The sequence below is a fragment of the Triturus cristatus genome, chromosome 6 (genome assembly GCF_964204655.1).
Source record: "Triturus cristatus chromosome 6, aTriCri1.1, whole genome shotgun sequence".
Lineage (NCBI taxonomy): Eukaryota > Metazoa > Chordata > Amphibia > Caudata > Salamandridae > Triturus > Triturus cristatus.
In genome coordinates, this window is record NC_140589.1 from 1,347,836,713 (window position 1) to 1,347,856,412 (window position 19,700).

The following is a 19,700-nucleotide window of genomic DNA, read 5'->3' on the forward strand; positions in this document are numbered from 1 at the left end:
TTTAGGGAAGGAACATAGGCCCTGGGCACCTGATTGGCAGGAGTCCAGGGCACACTCAGTCAAAGTACAGTCAGCAATTCAGCAAAAAGTGGGGGCATACCATTCAAGAAAGATGGCACTTTCTCACACCCTCTCAGAAGCTCCTCTTCATCGGAGCGGTTCTGGACACAACGCAGTTTCAGGTTTATCCTCCTGAACAGTGAGTCTGTGATATTCGGGCTATGATTCTGATCTTTCAACCTCTATCCCGGGTTTTGATCAGGCTGACCCTGAGGCTGCTGGGCCTCATGGCCTCCTGCATCCTGCTGGTCGATCATGCCAGGTGGTATTTGCGAGCTCTGCAGTGGGACCTGACGTTCCAGTGGACGCAGCATCAGGGGAATCTGTCCGATTGCGTCCAGAACTCGGAGGCCACTGCACGACAATTGCAGTGGTGGCTCACATAGCAGGGTTGGGTCAATGCCAGATCCCTCTCCCTTCCCCAACTAGAAAACACAGTGGTGACAGACGCATCCCTTCTGGGATGGGGGCGGGCACATGGGAGAGGCGGAGGTCAGACGCCTCTGGTCTCCGACAGAGTCCGAGCTCCACATAAACCTTCTGCAGCTTCGGGCGATCCGTCTTGCACTAAAAGCATTCCTTCCCTCTATCCGGTAAAGAGTAGTGCAGGTGTTCACGGACAACACCACCGGCATATGGTACTGCAACAAACAAGGCAGGGTGGGGTAATGGACCCTATGTCAAGAGGCCCTGCGTCTCGGGACATGGCTGGGCATATCCCTGGTGGTTCAATACCTGGCAGGTTCACTGAACGCCAGGGCGGACGAACTCAGCAGCAGGTGCATGATGGATTACGAATGGTATCTTCACTCGGAGATGGTGCAAGGTCTCTTTCAACAGGTGGGAGAGCCTTGGTTGGATCTGTTCGCCACCGAAGAAAACGTGCAATGTCAGCAATTCTGCGTGTTGGAATTTCCAAGGCGGCACTGGCTATGCAACACTAATTGTCACGAGTGGAGTTGCGGTCTTCTATACGCCTATCCGCCTATACCACTTCTGCCCAGAGTGCTGAAGAAGATCAAGCGCGACTGGGCCCAAGTCATCTTGGTGGCTCCGGATTAGGCACGAAGGTACTGGTATCCCGAGCTACTCAGTATGTCCATCGATCCCCCGATATGTCTGCTTCTTCAGGAGGACCTTCTGTCGCAGCAGCAGGGGACAGTCCTACACCCGAACCTGTCCAGCCTCCACCTCCATGCGTGGAGATTGAGCGGCGACAGTTGATGCCATTTGACTTGCCTCCTGACGTCTGTGATGTCATTCTGGCAGCCAGGCGTCCCTCCACAAAGACGGTATACGCCTGCCGGTGGAACAAATGTGTGGCATGGTGCACAGCAAAGGCTGTGGATTCCCTTTCCGCCCCTCTTTCTGAGGTTCTACTCTTTCTTCTTTCTTTGGCCCAGCAGGGCTCTGCTCTGGGCACCTTGAAGGGTTATCTTGCTGCAATCTCCGCTTTCTTAAGGCTTCCTGATCAGCCTTCTCTTTTCAAGTCCCCTGTTGTCTCCCGTTTTCTGAAGGGCATTACTAATATGTTCCCTCCTGTCCCCTTCGTAATGCCTCAGTGGGACTTGAACCTTGTTCTCACTTTTCTGATGTGCGCTCCCTTTGAGCTCCTTCACAACTGTCCACTTAGTCTACTGACTCTGAAAACTGCCTTCCTGGTAGCTATCACCTCCGCTAGGCGGGTGAGTGAGCTCCAGGCTCTGTCAGCTAAGCCTCCCTTCCTTTCGGTTCATCCGGATAAGGTTGTCCTCCGGACATGTCCTTCTTTCCTTCCTAAAGTCGTGACTCCCTTTCACATCGGGCAATCTGTCACGCTGCCCACCTTCTTTCCGCCTCCGCATCCTTAAAAAGATGAAGAGAGGTCCACCGTCTGGACCCAAAACGTGCGCTGTCCTTTTATTTGGACCGCACAAAACAGTTCCGGGTGGACGACCAACTTTTTGTTGGATATGTAGGTGCTAAGAAGGGTAAAGCTGTGCACAAGCGGACCATCTCGCGATGGGTCGTGTTGTGTATTAAGATCTGCTATTCTTTGGCGAAAAAGGTCCCTCCTGTTGGGCTGAGAGACCATTCCACTCGGGCCACAGCGGCGACAACTGCCCTGGGACGGGGAGTCCCCTTGCAGGACATCTGTCAGGCGGCGACGTGGGCTTCACTGCACACGTTTGCCAAGCACTATTGCCTGGACAGCCAAGTCCGGAGAGATGGTCACTTTGGCCGTTCTGTTCTCCAGGACTTTCTGGTGTGATCTTGGTTCGCAGACCCACCACCGGGGTTGGTATTGCTGGGGTATCTATTCTAAGGTGAGGAATCTAACTAACGTGTTTCTTTCAGATGAACAAGTTACTAACCTTCGGTAACGATGTATCGGTAAGAAACATTAGTTAGATTCCTCACCGACCCATCCAGCCTCCCCGTTCTGCGACCCGACATCTAGGGTTAAGGTTCTTCCTTCAAGGGCCCTAGATTTTTTGGCACCAGTGTCGGTCTCTTGCATGGCTCAGCGTCCCTGGCGCGGAAAGCTATGTATAAGAACTGACGTCAGCGCGCGAGGGCGGCGTCTAAGTACTCCGACGTCATACCGACGCCGACGACGGACGCGGAGCCGCAGACGACGCCTACCGACGCGCAAGGGGTATTGCTACAAAAATCTTTCCGGATCCAGCCTGACACCTGGGGATATTCTAAGGTGAGGAATCTAACTAGCTAATGTTTCTTACAGATACATCGTTACCGAAGGTAAGTAACTTGTTCTTTAGGTGCACCCTGAACCTTCCTTCCTGAGATCCAGATTCCGAAATAGCAAAGAAGATCAAGAGACAAGAAGACCTGCCGTGCAGCTGCTAAGAAGAGGAAGACACCAACTGCTTTGTCCCCAGCCCTACCGGCCTGTCGACCCTCGAACCTGCTCCTGCTAAACTCTGGCATTTCCAGTGGCCAGCAACCTCACAAACCCCGAAAACCTGGCTACCTTGTGACTCAAAGCAACTGGGACTCCCACGAGCAGTGATACTCAAAGCCAGTAACTGACCTCTGGCATCAGCCAGGAACCGCGAACCCTGCACACTCTGCACCTGCCAAGCCTGGCCTGTGCTGGAGTGAACAAAGACCCCGAGGAAGTTTCCCCAGTGACTGTGACCCCGAATCCAGCACCCAAGGACCCACCTCGACGCTCCTGATGACGCCTGCAGCCTCAGAACCAGGGACCCCTCCAACCTCGGTCCTGCCGAGGGTAAGATTTCCCGACACCAAAAGGCACCCGTGCAGCCGGCGCCCTGCGGCCCCCTGTGCCCATCTCCTGGGTGCCTACCTATCCTCCAACTACCCAACTTACCTCTCGAAGTGGTGGTCACACCTAAAGAATCTTCGTCCCCGAGCTTGCAGCCTTTGTTCGTTTTTGAGCTTCTCCATTGCAATCCATTGAGCGCCCGACGGCTCAAAAGCATCCTGCACCCAGCGGCCCGAGTGCCCCTGGCAGTGCAATCTCTACTTCACTCTACTTCCCCATTTGCCCTGAGCAAGTGACAAGGAGCCCATCTCCCACAGTCGCGTGGCCTGCTAGCCAGCAGCCACCAACCAAGCGCCCCCTGCCTCCTATAGGATAACATTGGGCCTAACTCACTCTGCACCCGGCTGCCCCTGTGCCGCTGAGGTTGTAACAACTGTACTGACCTGACCCTGGGAGACCCCTGAGTCTATGCCCAGAACCTTACTTTTGCCAGTCGAGTACTTACCCAAAAGCCGATATCTCTCTTTTCTTCCATAGTGTAACATTGACTGGTTTCACTTGGAAATTCTTCTGTGTGGAGTTTCTAAACTTTAAAATATTCACCTAAAATCAACCGAGTAACGAAAACGAAATTACTCACCCGCTACCAGGAGAGATCCCAGTGCTAGATCTTGGTGCCCATCACTGACCCTGAAAACTAATTACAACCATACGTTCCGCTAACCCAATTTTCTCCCATAGGAAACCATTGACTGTTTTTTTGTGAAATTTCTTCTAAGTGTCGATTTTGCAAACTTACAAATATTCGTTAAAAATCGCCTGTATAACCAAAACACATTCTTTCAACTGTTTACAGGTGGTGCCCCAGTGCAGGATCCAGGATCCAACACTGAGTTAGAAAAAGTAACAATAACCCCACTTACCTGCTAAGTGAAATTCCTCCCATAGGATAACATTGGTGATTCTATGAGAAAAAGTTTTCAAGTGTCAACTTTTAAAATACCAAAATATTGCTTCAAAATCACTACTGTAACCAAAACACTTTTACTCAACTGTTAACAGGAAATGTCCCGTGACTGAATACAGGATCCAGTCCTGTGGTTAGAAAAGTAATCCTCAAAGTAACTAATTGCATTTAATTAGAAATTCCCATTGAGCTCACTGTATTATTGTGTTTGAAATTGTGTTGCCTATTGCAACAACTGTGTCTATTGCATTCAAAAGCCTATTGCATACTGAAAGTATGTATATAAAGCCTCGCATTCAGAGAAAGTATATTTTGAAATCTATTGTTGGTTCTAAAATAAAACAACCATATATTTTTATACAAAACCATTGGCCTAGGTTCAGTTCTTGAGTGTGTGAGACCATTTGCTGACTGAGTGTGTGCAACAAATGCTTTACACTGTCCTCTGATACTGCCTTACTGCTCGACCAAGCTACCACTTTAGAGAGTAAGGTTATATCTAACTTTAGCCTCTGCCAAACCTCTGGGGACTGTGGACTATGTGCACACTGTACCTAACAGTATATACAGAGCCACTTTACTACAACATGTCTTCTCCTAAAATGACAGGTTTTATACCCTGCAAGGATTGCCACAAACCAATGTGGGTGGCGATCCCTCACGAGGTCTGTCTTTGATGTCTTGGCTCTTTGCATGATTCAAAGTCGTGCAGCAAATGCATTCTGATGAATACGAGCAGCTATACTATAAGCCAAATGCTGCATCACTAAGAACCCAGGAATGCTTGGAAAGCCTGTTCCCGTTTGAAGTCGCAGACTTATTCTCTGCCCTTAGGCAGTACCTGAGAGAGGTGGTCATCCCACTCCAAATCCTTTGGTAGGCCCATTAAGAAGTCGAAACATGGGTCCCTTTTTTCCCCGTCATTCATGTCGGGAGAAGTCACGCAAGCATAGGGTACCCCCCAGATTTTGGTCCTGGTCCGCCAGCAAGTAACCGATCCCCTTGTAAGTCCCAATCCTCCCCAAGTTTCCGGGACCATCAGTAACTCCGCAGCAGATAAAATGCTTCAAGGGTGCTATGTTTCAGATTTTCGGTACCCTCTGTGATCTCTTTTTGTGCCCTCTGGTCCCATGAATTCGAGGAGGTTTCCAGTCAGGTTGCTGCAGTTGCATCTGTCACCGACTGTACCTCCCAACCCCATTCCAGGATTCACCCTGACTCAGAGACTGCTGCTTACTCCTACTCCTCATGTAGTGATGAAACCTGTACTGGTTGTAAGCGCAGCCGAAGGGAGAGCCTATAGTCCTTTTGGGCTCAGAAGCAAATCTCTGCAACCTTGTTCGAAGTAGTATCCACCTCAACCTCTTCCACAACCTCATTTTAAGCTGTGACTTATTTGGTCTAGCTCTCAAATTACCTTGACCTATAGATGTATAGGTTTCAGCAATAATTTGAGGTAATTTGCATTCCTGGTCCACAGTAGGAACCTGCGTGAGGTGTTGGCGTACTGCTAATGCTGCTGCTGCCCCTTTTATGTTAATATAACTGAGGGGGCTAGCATAGTTGCTAATTCATTTCATCCCCAAATCCAGGGCTGTGGCAGCCCCGTATTCATTTTGAATTTTAGCACTTCAGGCAAAACAGCGAAAGTGGGTTATGGTATGTATTGCAGCAAATACTGTGCCCCAAGTGGTACATTCATCTACTGTAGGAGCCATCCCTAGTGGGAGGCACATTGTGAGAATTCTGTTTTTCTTGGGGTCCCGTATAGAGTAATACTGCTTCAAGCTGGTTGTTTTTTTGTGCAATCTAGGACAGAATTTCCTCCCATCTGGTGGGAACTTTACCCATAATTGTGTTGATAGTTACTGGACTAATTGCATGAACGGTTGGTTATATGTGGCTGCACAGCTTTAACCGCCCTAGCTTGGGGTTGCTGTTATTGTTTGCATGGCAAACTGTGTTAAATATCTGTACAGTCTAACTAGACCTGTATAAAGTGCACAGAGTTCTACAACATTTAATGGTGTTAAGTTTGGATATGTTGTATAGCCAGCTAGGACTGGCCAAGTCTCTCCCTCATTGCTGAGGGGATCCAGTCTTACATTGTTTAGTGGATGTGGTAGGACTCCTCGGAACTAATTTCGGTGTTCCTGAAATGTTATTGGTATTTCCAAATCTTCACAGGCTCTATATTGTATATATGTGTAAAATGTCTATGTATTAGCATCTGCTGCTGGAAAAGTGACCCATGAATAAAATACCTCTGTTTTGTACGCTTCATGGGCCTCTACCACTAAGGTAACCTCCCCCCACGTGAGAGGGAGTCGTCGTTGTTGTAACATTGTAGTTAAAGCTTGTCTGTAATAGGAATAATTGCTGCTACCGCCAATTTTATTGAATGGAATTTAGAGAAAGGAAAATACTGTTGTGGGGTGATCCTTTTAAAATGTTAAAGTTTTAAATAACCTTCAAACAGAAATACGGGTTCGCTGATGAGGATTGATCACTAACACCATGGAAGTCTCCATGTAAGGTGACTAGCGGCATTGGGCACATTCAACAACTATTCAGGAGACCCGTTGAATAAGTACCTGACCTAGAACCTTGGCGGCTACAAATTAAGTTTCCTGCAAACTAAGTAGGACTACAAATTCCTACAAATTACAGTTCCTACAAATGAAGTAGGACTACGTAACCCAGCAACATAATCGTCAGAATATGGGGACCGATTCCACTCACACCATCATAATATGTTGCGCCAATTCCTAGCTAGCTCACAGTGCCCTATCTGAACCTCCAACCATACCAGGGTAGCAGATGGTTTCTGCAACCTCAGAACATGATCCTTCTAATTCCCCAAGGAAATCGTAGAAACCAATCTTACCCTTTTGTTACACAGGCACAACAAAAGGGGGGCACAAGAAAGGTACAAATTTGGCTTTTTTTACATTATTTGAAGCAATTCTATTCTTATGTAAAAGACGTAAGGTGCAGTTATTAGCAGAATGAAACATAGCATTGTAACCAGCAATACAAGAATGGTGAAGAAGATTAACTGTTCAACCATTATAACAGTAATGTGATTATATAAATCTTTAATTAGAATCATATGTATATATATTTATACTCCTACATAATGCTCACTACACTAACGACAGCATAGTGGGAGTATCTTCCAGTTCTCTTGGGACAACCCACCCCCTATACCTGTGTATGATGCATCAGGAAGCCCATCTGGTGTAGAGCAGGCTACCATCCTTTGCAGGATGGAGATTAGAGTCAGCATGGCTGCATCTTAGTCACAAGCACAGCATTCCAGAATAATCCACAGAAGTGCTCCTCTGCCGAATTTGGCTCAGAGGCGGCTTATGTACTAAAAGTACTCTACCAATCTCACTGTGTCAGAGGTGCAGCGGTGATGTGATTGCAAGTTAGGGCTGTCTCCATCAGAACAACCAAATGAAAGGGCATCACATTCAATGTTCCTAGCCTTGGACGAAGTGTACTAGCCAACTTAGTGATCAGCCTACCAAGAAATGTACTGCTTGCAGAATAATTTCCATGTAGGCTATCATGTACGTGAAACACATGTAGAAAGCCACCATCCGAAAAGAAGTCAAGTTTAAACGTGTGGTTTAAAATGGAGACTTTGTGCTTGTGGGCCCTGTCTAACCTGACAACAACTCTTCCTCAGAAAGTCTGGTGATCCTAGCATCTTTCTCCTCAGTCCATTCCCAAGGTACATTCTCAAAAGTGCCGTCAGACAGGGAGTTCAAATTATTGGAGTTATGTGGGAAGAAAATCTTCTCTGCTGGCAGTATGGCGCTTGAATGTCAACTGTCTTCTGGCAAGCTACATGCACACGCTGTGGAATATGACCCAGCTATTCACAACAAACGTCCTGCAAGACATCTGTGAGTACTTTGAGGAAGTGCTGAGCGATGGACTGAATGCCTCCCAGGCATATTCTTAAATCGGTCTTGAACACTGCCGAGTCTGTGGCATGAGCAATGGGCACTTTGGTCTCCATCCATTGCCATGTCTCTCTTAGGATGCCAGGATTCTCCATGGATGTGCAGGCCAACCTGATGGAGCTAAATTATTTGGGACAAAGCTGATGGAGCCCTTTAGTGTTTTAAAGCCAGGAAGGCAACAGCAGAATCTTTGAACCTCCAAGGTTTACTGACAGTTTTGTTGCTTTTGAAGATTCTCCAGAGGATTTTCTTTGTCAGTGACAACCCTACCAAACAGATGCAGCAGTCTCAAAACCTGATGGTCCACTAGTACTGGGGTAAGGCCAGAGAAAAAAAACACTATGGATTCCTTTAGTAAGCCAACTCCTCAACCTCTTTTCCTGCACATTTTCACAAAGTATCACTGCTTGACGACCAGTTGCAACGAGAAGGGCATTTCTCACTTTCGGTCCTGAAGTATTTTTTGGTTGACCCCACTCCCATCGATCCTTCACCTTTGGAGATAGTGCTTTGGTATCTATTCTAATGTGAGAAGGTTAGAAGTATCTGTCAGAAGAACAAGTTACTTACCTTTGGTAACGCTCTTTCTGGTAGAGACTCTGTCTTAACTGCAGATTCGTCTCTGACCTCCTCCCTCCCCGTTCTGTGTCCTGGTCTCTTGCCAGCTTAAAATGTGTTCACACTGGTACTTCCAATAGTTTTGCGGTCTTCCTCCGAGGGCTTGGAAAGAGTCAAGTAAGAAACTTAAGTTGGTGCACAGGTTTGGCACTTATATGTGGCTTGTCTTTCACTTCTGAAGCAGAGCAAAGCCAACACAGCGCTGCACTGAGTCACCAATTGATGCGCTGTATCACTCCTAATAAAACATTCTGGATCCATTATGGCATCTGTGAATATTCTAAAGGTGAGGTCTCTGTGGTTAGCTAGAGTATCCACCAGGAAAAGCATTACTGAAGGTAAGTAACTTGTTCGTTTAAGGCACTTTGCATGATAAACAGGGCAATTGTCCTTAGAATCTCACGTCTTGGCTTCAGTACAACATGTCCTGGGTTCAGCACATTAAAGCAGAGCTATTGGTATTGCCAATGTTTTTTTTTTATTATGGCTCATGCCACAATTCCTGGTGACAAGAGGTCCTTAGGCTTGATTGGTGAGGACACCTCCCTAATATGATTTGCAGGAGCGCTTAATGTGTTTTTGAGTGACCCACAAGGGAGTGAAGTGCAGAAAGGGGATATTTTGGAGGGCATTTGTCATATTTTTTAACAGTTTCTTTTTGTGTGGTTTAAAATACAGCATGTTGAGTGTGAACAATAGAGATATATTGTCATAATGTATTTTTAATGTCTTTTTTATTCTTGTTTTTTATTTAGACAACATTGCTTGATCTTGATGCCTTGGCAAGACACCTAGCTGACTGTATTCGCAGGTAAAAATATCAAAAATATGTTAAGAAAAACAATATGAATAACATCGGGATTACATAGTGTATGGTTTGCGTGTTATTTAAAGTGCAATCCATTTACAACAGCCATAGTTTGAATGTGTAAGTACGATTGATACAAGGTGAGATTATCCATTACCCTCCAGCTTGCTAAATAACTAAAGCCACCTTATCTTACTCTAGTCTGTCCGCATAATCAATAAACAACCACATGTATTTCACACTGACAGATACCATAAAACTTCACACTGCAAACTCTCAAAATAACTGACCAAAAGTACATTCGAAGCTTATCTCACACACACACACACACACACACTAACCATCCAGAAATACAAAAGAATGTGAATTCCAACTAACTATCGTCGTTATGAACCCAGAAAATAAGGTTGTCCAGCTGCTGATTTAAGTTCAAGGACACATCTTCATTTCTGGGGTGCTCTCTATCGATCCTCTTAGGTCAATCTAGTTGAGAGGTGTTCCCCTTAGTCAGCGTTTCTCTTGACCTTGGGCCCAGTCATCTGTTCGAGGTCGCCCCTTGATTCTGACCTTGATATTATCTCTGTACCCTGTTAGGCAAAGATCCATTGCCCGGCTCCATCCCAGTGACATGCCCGGTGATAACACATCTGCTCTGGACTTTTTTGGCACCTGATGTTTACCCTGCTTAAGTGCTGGTGTTTGACCCGGCTCTTCCAATAGGGCCATAAGGTGATTCCAGCCCGTTGTTTGCCCCTCTGCCAGTGGTTACTACTCTGGTGCTGGTTGACTACGGACACCTGACTTGTTCCTTCCCAGCCTTGATGTATTCCTGTCTGCTGCCAGTGCCTCGTCCATTTTTTCATCATCAGTACGAGTAGGCAGAGGGCTCTCACCCCGCCTTCCAGGTGTCTGCTGTTCTGTCGGTCCAAATAAACCAGACATTTAGTGCTGACCCTTATGCAGTGTCTCCTCATGCCTTGTGATTCCAGAGTCCCAGTCACTCTGCTTATTTCTGCTTAACTGCATTAGGGTGTCGGACCGACACTGTTGGTGCAGTTAGGTAGAATGATATAAAAGAAATGTATCTGATAGAAACTTTCAGCTACAGATTCCTTACCTTTGAATTTCTCAGGCGAAAGGCTGGATCCGTAAACTTTTGCTGAGCAATAACCCTTGCATGCGACATCGGGTGGCTCCATTCAGCTCCGCATGTCGTCAATGACGTCGGTAGCGTCGGTTATGGCATTGCAGTGTCTTCATAGGCGCCACCCCTCTGCCGCTTTTTGGCAGGCTTTTTTTCTCAACTTAGTCGAAATTTTTGAAGACTTTGTGTGCGAGGGATGTAGGGTAGGAAGACAGGTTTTAAACCGTGCGGTACTTGGTCCCGCACGCTGTAGGTTACTGATCCCCACCACGTATGTCTGTGGTGTCTTGAACGTGACCACGATTTGAAGTCGTGTTCAGACTGCTGGGCGATGGCTCCGAAGACCTTGAGGGAGCGGGCATTGAAGTTGTTCGCGGCCCAGCAGTCGACACTGTTGAGCGAGACTCCGAGGAGGTCATGATCCCGTTCGAAGAAGAGTTGTTCACGGGATCGCTCTTGGAGCCCTAAGTCCTCTTCCTCCCATTCGGGGTCCTCTGGACACTCTGGGAAGAGGTAGAAGTAGTAGTCCAAGCGGACTTTGACTTAACCTCAACTGGCGTCTGGCGTCGAGAGAGGTAAGGAGCACCGACGATCTAGGCACGGTTCTACGGAGCCAGAGCCTGAGTCGACTTTGCGTCTCCCTCCGTTTCTGGGAGCCGGAGAGACTCCCGCTCAAATTAAGGATTTTAAAGGCCATGCGCCATTGATTTGAGCAGAACAACCCTGTTGGTGAGCCCTTGGGCCCCGCGGGGTCGGATGGGGCCCCATTGGGTTCAACGTCGTCGACTAAAGCCACTGTGCCAGTGAGGCCTCAGGGATCCGATCTCGGATCTGGTTCGATGCCGGTCGTACTAACGCGACCTTCCCCGACGTCGAACCCGAAGTCTGTGCCAGCATCGTCACCGGTGGCTGTCAGTGGCGCAAGCCCCATCCTCCTCCCCGATGAACCGGAACGGCGTAGTTCGCCGCCGATTCCTACTTAGACAGAACCCAGGGGTTCTATATTGTCACCTGAGCGCTTTGTAGACATGCTAGGCTCAGGAGAGGAATGGGAGGAGTCTGGAGATCCTTTGAAGACCTATAATGTCTCTGAGGAGACTATGGACTGGTATGGGGAACTTGGGAGGCCAGTGGTCTGGATACTTCCCCAGAAACTGGCATGCTCTCTCCACCTACAGTGGCTACGGAGGAGGGGACGTCCTATGCTATGGTGGTTAAGAGGGCAGCTGAGGTCCTTGGACTGGAGCTGCCCTCAGTGCAGGTCAGGACTAATCTCCTGACCGAAGTGCTTCAACCTGGGGCTTCCACCTCTGAACCCTTTTTGCCCTTTAATGAGGCACTTACGGACTTCCTACTAGGAACTTGGTCCAAACCTAGCACAAGGGTGCCTGTGAACAGGACGATTGCACACCGCCATCGCCCAGCACAGGGCGACCCAAAGTTCCTCAGCCAACACCCCACCTCAGAAAGTTTGGTGGTGCAGGCCTCTACTTCCCAGGGCACATACCCTTCCGCCCCTCTGGATAGGGAATCCAAGAGACTGGACTTTTTAGGGAAGAAGTTGTTTTCTTCCTCCAGTCTGGCATTGCGGTCGGTGAACACCACATGATTATTGGGCCGTTCCTCCCACTCTGTTTGGGAGACGGTTGTGCAAGTGCTGCCACAAGTCCCGGAGGGGGCCTGGGCTGTGCTCTCCCAGGCTGTCAAGGACGGGAACGATGCGGCAAAATTCACCATTCGGTGTGGTTTGGATACAACCGATTGGCTGGGCAGGTCTATTTCATCGACCGTGGCCTTGAAGCGCCACGCCTGGCTTCGTACAACTGGCTTCTCGGGGGATGTCCAAGCCAATTTGATGGACATGCCCTTAGATGGAACCTCCCTTTTTGGGGGAAAGGCTGACTCTGCCGATGTCTGGTTCAAGGACTCTCGAGCTACGGCCAGATCCTTGGGCCTCTCCTCCACTCCTCATGGCCAGTTTTCCTTTCGCCCCTTTCGTAGCAATGGAAGAGGTTTCCAGCCGCGTCAGCCCTATCCTAGTCACCGTCCCGCACAGACTTCCCAAGCCTTGCGTGGACATGGTACATTCCGGTCTCGGCATGGAGGTCAGAAGTCGTCCGCCACACTGCCCCCAGCAGTCGCAGCCTCCAAGCACTCCTAGGCTGATTCTGCAGGACCACCCTACTCCAGTGGGTGGGAGAATTTGTCATCATCTCCCCCACTGGAGATCTATAACAGACAAGTGGGTCTTGCAGATCGTCCAGGAGGGCTATTCCCTTCCTTTCCTTTCTTGTCCACCTACTACTCTGCCAAGTCAGGAACGGCTGGCAGGGGATCACTTAAAACTGCTCCAAGAGAAAGTTACGTCTCTTTTGGCCAAAGGAGCTATAGAAAGGGTTTCAGTTTCAGAAGTAGGCAGTGGCTGTTATTCTCGCTACTTTCTGATTCCGCAGAAGAACAAGCGTCTTCGGCCCATTTTGGATCTTCGGACTGTCAATCTCTTCCTCAAAAAGGAAATATTCAAAATGCTCACATTGGCTCAAGTCTTGTCTGCCTTACACCAAGGAGACTGGATGGTAGCGCTGGACCTGCAGGATGCCTATTTTCACATTCAACATCCTGCCTGGCCACAGGCGTTACCTACGGTTCAAGGTAGGCCACGAGCACTTTCAGTTTACCGTGCTCCCCTTCAGCCTTACCAGTGCCCCTCAGGTGTTCACCAAGGTGATGGCATTGGTTGCGGCTCATCTGTGCAGGTTAGGGGTTTCAATCTTCCCCTACCTCGCTTACTGGCTGTTGAAGGCGTTCTCGTCCCAGGCAGTCGTCTCCCACCTTCAGACTATGGCGGTCCTCCTGCATTCGCTGGGGTTCTCTATAAATGTGCCGAAGTCTCACCTGACTCCTTCTCAGATGCTCCGTTTCATCAAAGCTGTTCTGGACACAGTGCAGTTTCGGACTTACCCTCCCGAGCAGCGAGTCCAGGATATTCAGGTTATGATTCCGATATTTCAGCCTCTATCCTGGATTTCGATGAGGTTGACTCTGAGGCTGTTGGGCCTCATGGCCTCCTGCATCCTGTTGGTCAGACACGTGAGATGGCTTATGCGGGCTCTGCAGTGGGACTTGAAGTTCCAATGGGCACAGCATCGGGGAAATCTCACCGACATTACTCAGATCTCAGAAGGAACTGCAAAGGATCTGCAGTGGTGGTTAACGAACTGCGATTGGATCAATGGCGGACCTTTCTCCCTTCCCCAACCAGATTTCACAGTTGTGTCTGATGCGTCACTTTTGTGATGGGGTGGCCACATGGAAGAGGCGGAGATCAGGGGTCACTGGTCTCTGGCGGAGACTGGGCTCCACATAAACGTGTTGGAGCTCCGAGCGATTCGCTTGGCATTGAAAGCATTTCTTCTCTCTGTCAAGGGGAGGTTGGTACAGGTGTTCACAGACAACACTGCTGCCATGTGGTACTGCAACAAACAATGCTGGTGGGGTCATGGGCCTTTTGTCGAGAGGCCCTGCGTCTCTGGACATGGCTGGACCATCAGGGCATAACTCTGGTGGTTCAACACCTGGAAGGTTCTCTGAACGCCAGGGCAGGCGATCTCAGCCGTCGATGCCTAGTGGATCACGAATGGTGTCTCCAGTCGGAGGTGGCGCAAGGTCTCTTTCAGCAGTGGGAAGAACCTTGGTTAGATTTGTTCGCTTCCGAAGAGAAAGCGCAGTGTCAGCAGTACTGCGCGCTGGAGTTTCCAAGGCGGCTATCGCTCAGTCCTGTTGTACGCCTTTCCGCCCATACCACTCCTGACCAGGGTTCTAAAGAAGATCAGGAGTGACCGGGCCCAAGTCATCTTTGTGGCGCTGGACTGGGCAATGAGAGTCTGGTATCCAGAGCTTCGGAGCATGAGTGTCGATCCTCCGATCAGGCTGCCCCTTCGGAAGGATCTTCTGTCATAGCAGCAGGGGAGGGTTCTCCACCCGAACCTGTAAACTCTACGCCTCCATGTGTGGATATTGAGCGGCGGCAGTTGATGGCTTTTGACCTTCCTCCCGAAGACCTTAATGTTATTCTGGCGGCCAGGCGGCCCTCCACTAAGTCGGTATACGCCTGCTGTTTGCAGAAATTTGTAATATACTGTACAGAAAGGTCTATTGACCCTGTTTATTGCTCCTCTTTCTACTGTACTTTTATTCATTCTGACCAATGCCTAGCAGGGCTCTGCTTTGGAAACTCTCAAGGGGTATCTTTCTGCTCTGTCTGCTTTTTTGCGGCTGCCAGACCAACCGTCTCTCTTTAAATCTCCTATTGTAAATAGATTTCTAAAAGGGCTGGTTCACTTGTTTCCACCCATGCCCTTTATTATGCCACAATGGGACCTTAATTTTGTCCTCACGTATTTGATGTGTGCTCCATTTGAGTCTTTCCACAATTGTCCCCTTTGGCAGTTGACCATCAAAATAGCCTTCTTAGCGACGGTTACATCGGCGCGTAGGGTGAGTGAGTTACAGGCGTTATCCAGCTTGCCTCCATATTTTATGTCCTTTCAGGACAAGGTGGTGCTTTGCACCAGGGCGTCTTTTTTTTACCAAAGGTTCTGACCCCATTCGAACTGGGTCAGTTCATCACTTTGCCCACCTTCTTTGCTCCCCTCTAAGGAAGAGGAGCGTCTCCATCGACTGGACCCAAAAAGAGCATTGTCGTTCTACCTTGACCGCACAAGAGAGTTCCGGGTGGATGACCAACTCTTTGTGGGGTATGTGGATGCAAAGAAGGGAAAGGCAGTGCAGAAAAGGACCATCTCTTGCTGGGTTGTTCTCTGCATTAAAATCTGTTACGCCTTGGTAAAGAAGCAGCCCCCTGAGAGATTAAGAGCCCATTCCACCAGGGGAAAGGCTGCGACTACGGCTTTGGCATGGTGTGTCCAAGTCCAAGACATCTGTAAGGTAGCGACGTGGGCATCATTGCACACGTTCGCGAAACATCATTGCCTTGATGGTCAAGTAAGCAGGGATGGGCATTTTGCCCGCTCAGTCCTGCAAGTCTTTTTATTCTAGTCCATGAGTCCGCAACCCAACGCTGGGATTGTATAGCTTATCTGATTCAAAGGTAAGGAATCTGCAGCTAGAAGTCTCTATCAAATGAACAAGTACTTACCTTGGGTAATCCATTTTCTGATGGATACATCTGCCTGTGAATACCCCTTGTGCCAGCATTCCGCGGAAATTCTTTTCCTAGCTCTCCCACGTCGACGAGGATGTCATAATAGCATGGCTCCAGTCGCGACACCGTATGATGTCTTCGGAGCCATAAGAAGACCTCGTCTGCGTGCTGACGTTAGTTTCCTTTTTTCCGCGCCGTCAACGCGTAACTTTTTTTCTGGGACTCTCCATTTTCTTAGTGATTACTTTTTCTTCAAGTATCTTGAGAAATGGCTACTTCTAAGAAGTCTGGATTCAAGCCCTGCAGGGAGTGTGGCGGTCATATGTCGATGAATGATCCCCACGATGATTGCCTTTGGTGTTTGTCTTCTGACCACGACGTTGAAGGTTGTTTATGCTGCAGGAGAATGAATCCTAAGGCTGTAAAAGAACGCGAGGCAAAACTTTTCATGGCTAAAGCACAGAAGGAGAAGAGGGGCCATAATGCTCGAAGTCCTCAACCTTGTACACTTCAAGATCCAAGAAGTTGAAGAAGAGGCATAGTTCTCGATGTCGCTCTTCGAAGGGCAAGGCTTCGAGGTCGCCTTCACCAGCTCAGCGGCGTCGGAGAAAGGACTTTGTTTCCCCATCACCTTCTCCTTCTCCGCAGGCGACTCCGATCCACTCACCGGCTCCGAGGTCACCGGCGTCGAGTGGCTCTTCGACGCCTAAAGGTACTGCAACGCCCAGGAGGTCTCCAACAGAGATGCTTGTCAGCAAATGAAGCCGAAGCCCCGGCAGGAGCGCCGGATGAAACTCCTTTCGGCCCGCATGTCCAGGTTGGCGTTGTCGCCGCGTCTGTCCCCTGCGGAGGGCTTCAAGAACCGCCGCTTCCGTCTCCGACATCGTCCCTCTCCACGGCCGCGGTAAGTGTCGCAGTTTGTCCCCGAGGCCCGGTCCCCGGCCTGTTGGGGGAGTGGGTTCTCCGCGGGTGGAGCAGCCCCACGCCTCGCCACCCTATCCGTCATTCCCCGCCACAGAGGTGACCAGAGCCCAGATGGATGCCTATGCGGTGGCCTTGCAGGCGTCTTTGGTTCTTCCTTCTTCTCCTCTTCTTCCTGGAACGTCTGCGGATCCCTTTCCGCATGCTGGGACATCTGCGGCGTCGCAGGCGGCTCCGGCAGTGACAGGTTTGGCTCCAGGTTCTGAAGATGTGGTGCCGTCAGGGTACGGCCCTTCGGGGTTCTCTCCGTCGGACCACGGCGCCTCTGCCTCGCCGCAAACCGCTGCGGAGGTCCCTGTGGTGTCGCGGGAGGTTGCCGGGGCTCGAGGCATGTCCTCGAGTCCCCCTCGGTCCCCTGGACAGGCGGCGGCCTTGTCCGAGATGACGCCTCTCAGGCGCTGGCGGCTGCTGGCTCTGTCGGCACCGCAGGGGCCGGCTAGGGGTCGGAGCATGTCCGCGGGCCCCCCTCGTCCCTCCACGCAGGTGGCTGCCTCGTCGGAGGTCGAGTCGACTCCGTTCCTTAGCCGTTCTGGCTCCGACCCCGCCCTCCCTGCGACGAGCGTTGTGGCAGAGGTCGTTTCGGTGTCCCCTTCGGCGCCGATCGACGTTGACCTGACGCCGGTAGCGGACTGTACGGCGCCGTGCCGGCGTCGGGTCGTTGATTTGTCTTCGGACGCCCCCTCTTCTCCAGAGGTTCGGCAGCTGTTTGTTTCATCTTCTCCGCAGACGGGTCGCCGCATCGTGGCTTTTTCCCCGGCGTCTTCCAAGGACAGCTCTTCGCTGTCACCGCGCCCGCAGTCTAAGCCGGAGGCGCCTCAGTTTCCCCACTTGTTGGTCCCCCCCTCCCCCATTCCGGGCTTGGCCTTTCCTTCCTCCGGTTGGGCTGGGGGACGGCCGCCTTAGCTTGCAGCTGTCGCCCATGGAGAAACTGCTTTCCCCACCGCGTGGCCCTACGAAGGCGAGTGCTGCCTTTGCTCAGGCTGTCTCCACGGCTGCAGGAATCTTGCGCATGGGCGATCCAGCTGCCCATTTCCCCATGGATCATTTGCTGGAGGTTCTCCATCAGGGCTCTGGTGGACGGTAGCTGCTTCTTCCCTTCAAGGCTTCGCTCCACAATTCTCTCTTGGGGGCCTGGGGGCGTACTGCCATGGGAGACCCGGTGCCCCAGCCACTTCTGCACAGCCACCGTTCTGATCTGCATGATCCTGTCTGCCTTTCCCTCCACCCTTCTACCAGGGGCCCTCTTCTGCAGACTGCCTTTCCCTCCTTGCCATCAGTGTTGTCTCCCCCGTCACGGGAGGCCCGCTGGTTAGATTCCTGGGGGCGCAACATCTTCGCCTCCTCCAGTGCTGCTTTACGGGCGCTTAACACTCTTTGTGTATTGGCCAGAGCCCCTTCTTGCTTATGGGATTCGGCGGAGTCCCTTATGTCTTCCGCTTCTCAGGAGGGTGCCTGCCTTGATCTGCAGCACAATGTGTTGGATGGCCGGGAGCTGGCAGCGTTTATTCTTCGCTCGGTTCTGGACGTCTCATAGGTGCTTTGATTGCACCATGGCTTCTTCAGTGGCCCTTCGTCGCCGTGCCTGGCTAAGGGATAGTGTTTTCCCTGTGAACGTTAGAGAACGGCTGGTTGACCTTCCCTTTGATGGCGCTCTTTTGTTCCACGCCCCTGCGGATTCTGCCATTCAGAGGTTTCTTGCGGGGCTTCGCCCTCCTCCTCCTCCTTCCCCTCAGTGACCTGAATGTCGGTCTGTGTTTTGGGAGGTGTTCTCCCGTTGTTTTCCTGGGGCCTTGTAACGAGTAGCCCTGGTTGTGTGTTCTGTATGGTTGATGTGCCTTTGGGGTCATTTTGTTGGGTCCTTGGTGCTGTTGGCTGCTGGTCCGGTCCTTTTTTGACATGTTGTTTTGGCTGTTGGTAAGCCCGGTAGGCCCTGAGATTAGGCCTTCGGTGTCTTCTTTATTGGCTGCTTGGTAAGCCGTCTGCGGGTTTTTTCTGCAGGTATTTCTGTTTTGTCCTCTGCTGCGGAAATCTTTTCCTAAGAGGTGTTCCCGTGGTTCTTGGGACGGAACCTACCCTATGTGGGGTACTGGTAGCTATTACATAGCTCTGTCATGTGCTGGGGAGGTGTGGTCACCCTTTTCGGGCTCCTTGCTCTCCGTGGCATCACGGTATGTCGTAGGTGCGATCTTCTTGCCAATTGTCTTGGAGCAGGTTGCGCTTGATCCGTCCTTCTCCTTGTCACTGCGTCACTTGGCCGGTCGGGCCTGCTGTCTGCGGCTTCGTGTTGTGGCGGTCCCGCACTTTTGTCCTGTGTTTTGACTTGGCCCTCTGTCTGCTGCTCCAGAGGGTTTGGCTTTCCTTGGCCTGTGTTCTGGTGGCCGGCTTGGGCCTGTCCTCCGGCTCTCTTTCTTTTCTGCCGGTTCCTCCGCTTCTTCGCGGGTCAGTGTGTATTTGTGTCCTGGCCCTCCCTGGCCTCTGCCCTGTCTTGTGTGCGCTGTTCCGTGGTGTTGCCTGTTGCTGGTGGCGCATGCCCGTGCAGGACTGCTTGTTCTACTCCACTGTTGTGATCTTGATGTGTTCCCTTGTGCCCCTGCCTCTGCTGGGGCTTTGCGCACTGGTGCTTTTCTTCTTCCGCCTGTGCTGTTGACGGTGGAGCCGTTCCGGCCTTGCCCACTGCTTGCTGCCAAGGTGTATTCAGCTCTTTTCTATCTGTGGGCATGTGTTTCTTACGGTGGGCCTGCTTCTGGTT

At 50.5% G+C, this 19,700-nt stretch overlaps 1 protein-coding gene across 1 annotated transcript in view; it reads left to right on the forward strand.

Annotated features, from left to right (window-relative positions):
• Window positions 1-19,700, forward strand: part of USP34 (ubiquitin specific peptidase 34) — a 2,509,780-nt gene that overhangs the window by 792,442 nt on the left and 1,697,638 nt on the right. The window contains exon 39 of the mRNA XM_085612349.1: window positions 9,610-9,665. Coding sequence (XP_085468475.1) covers window positions 9,610-9,665 — 56 coding nt within the window. The remainder of the gene's footprint in view (window positions 1-9,609; window positions 9,666-19,700) is intronic.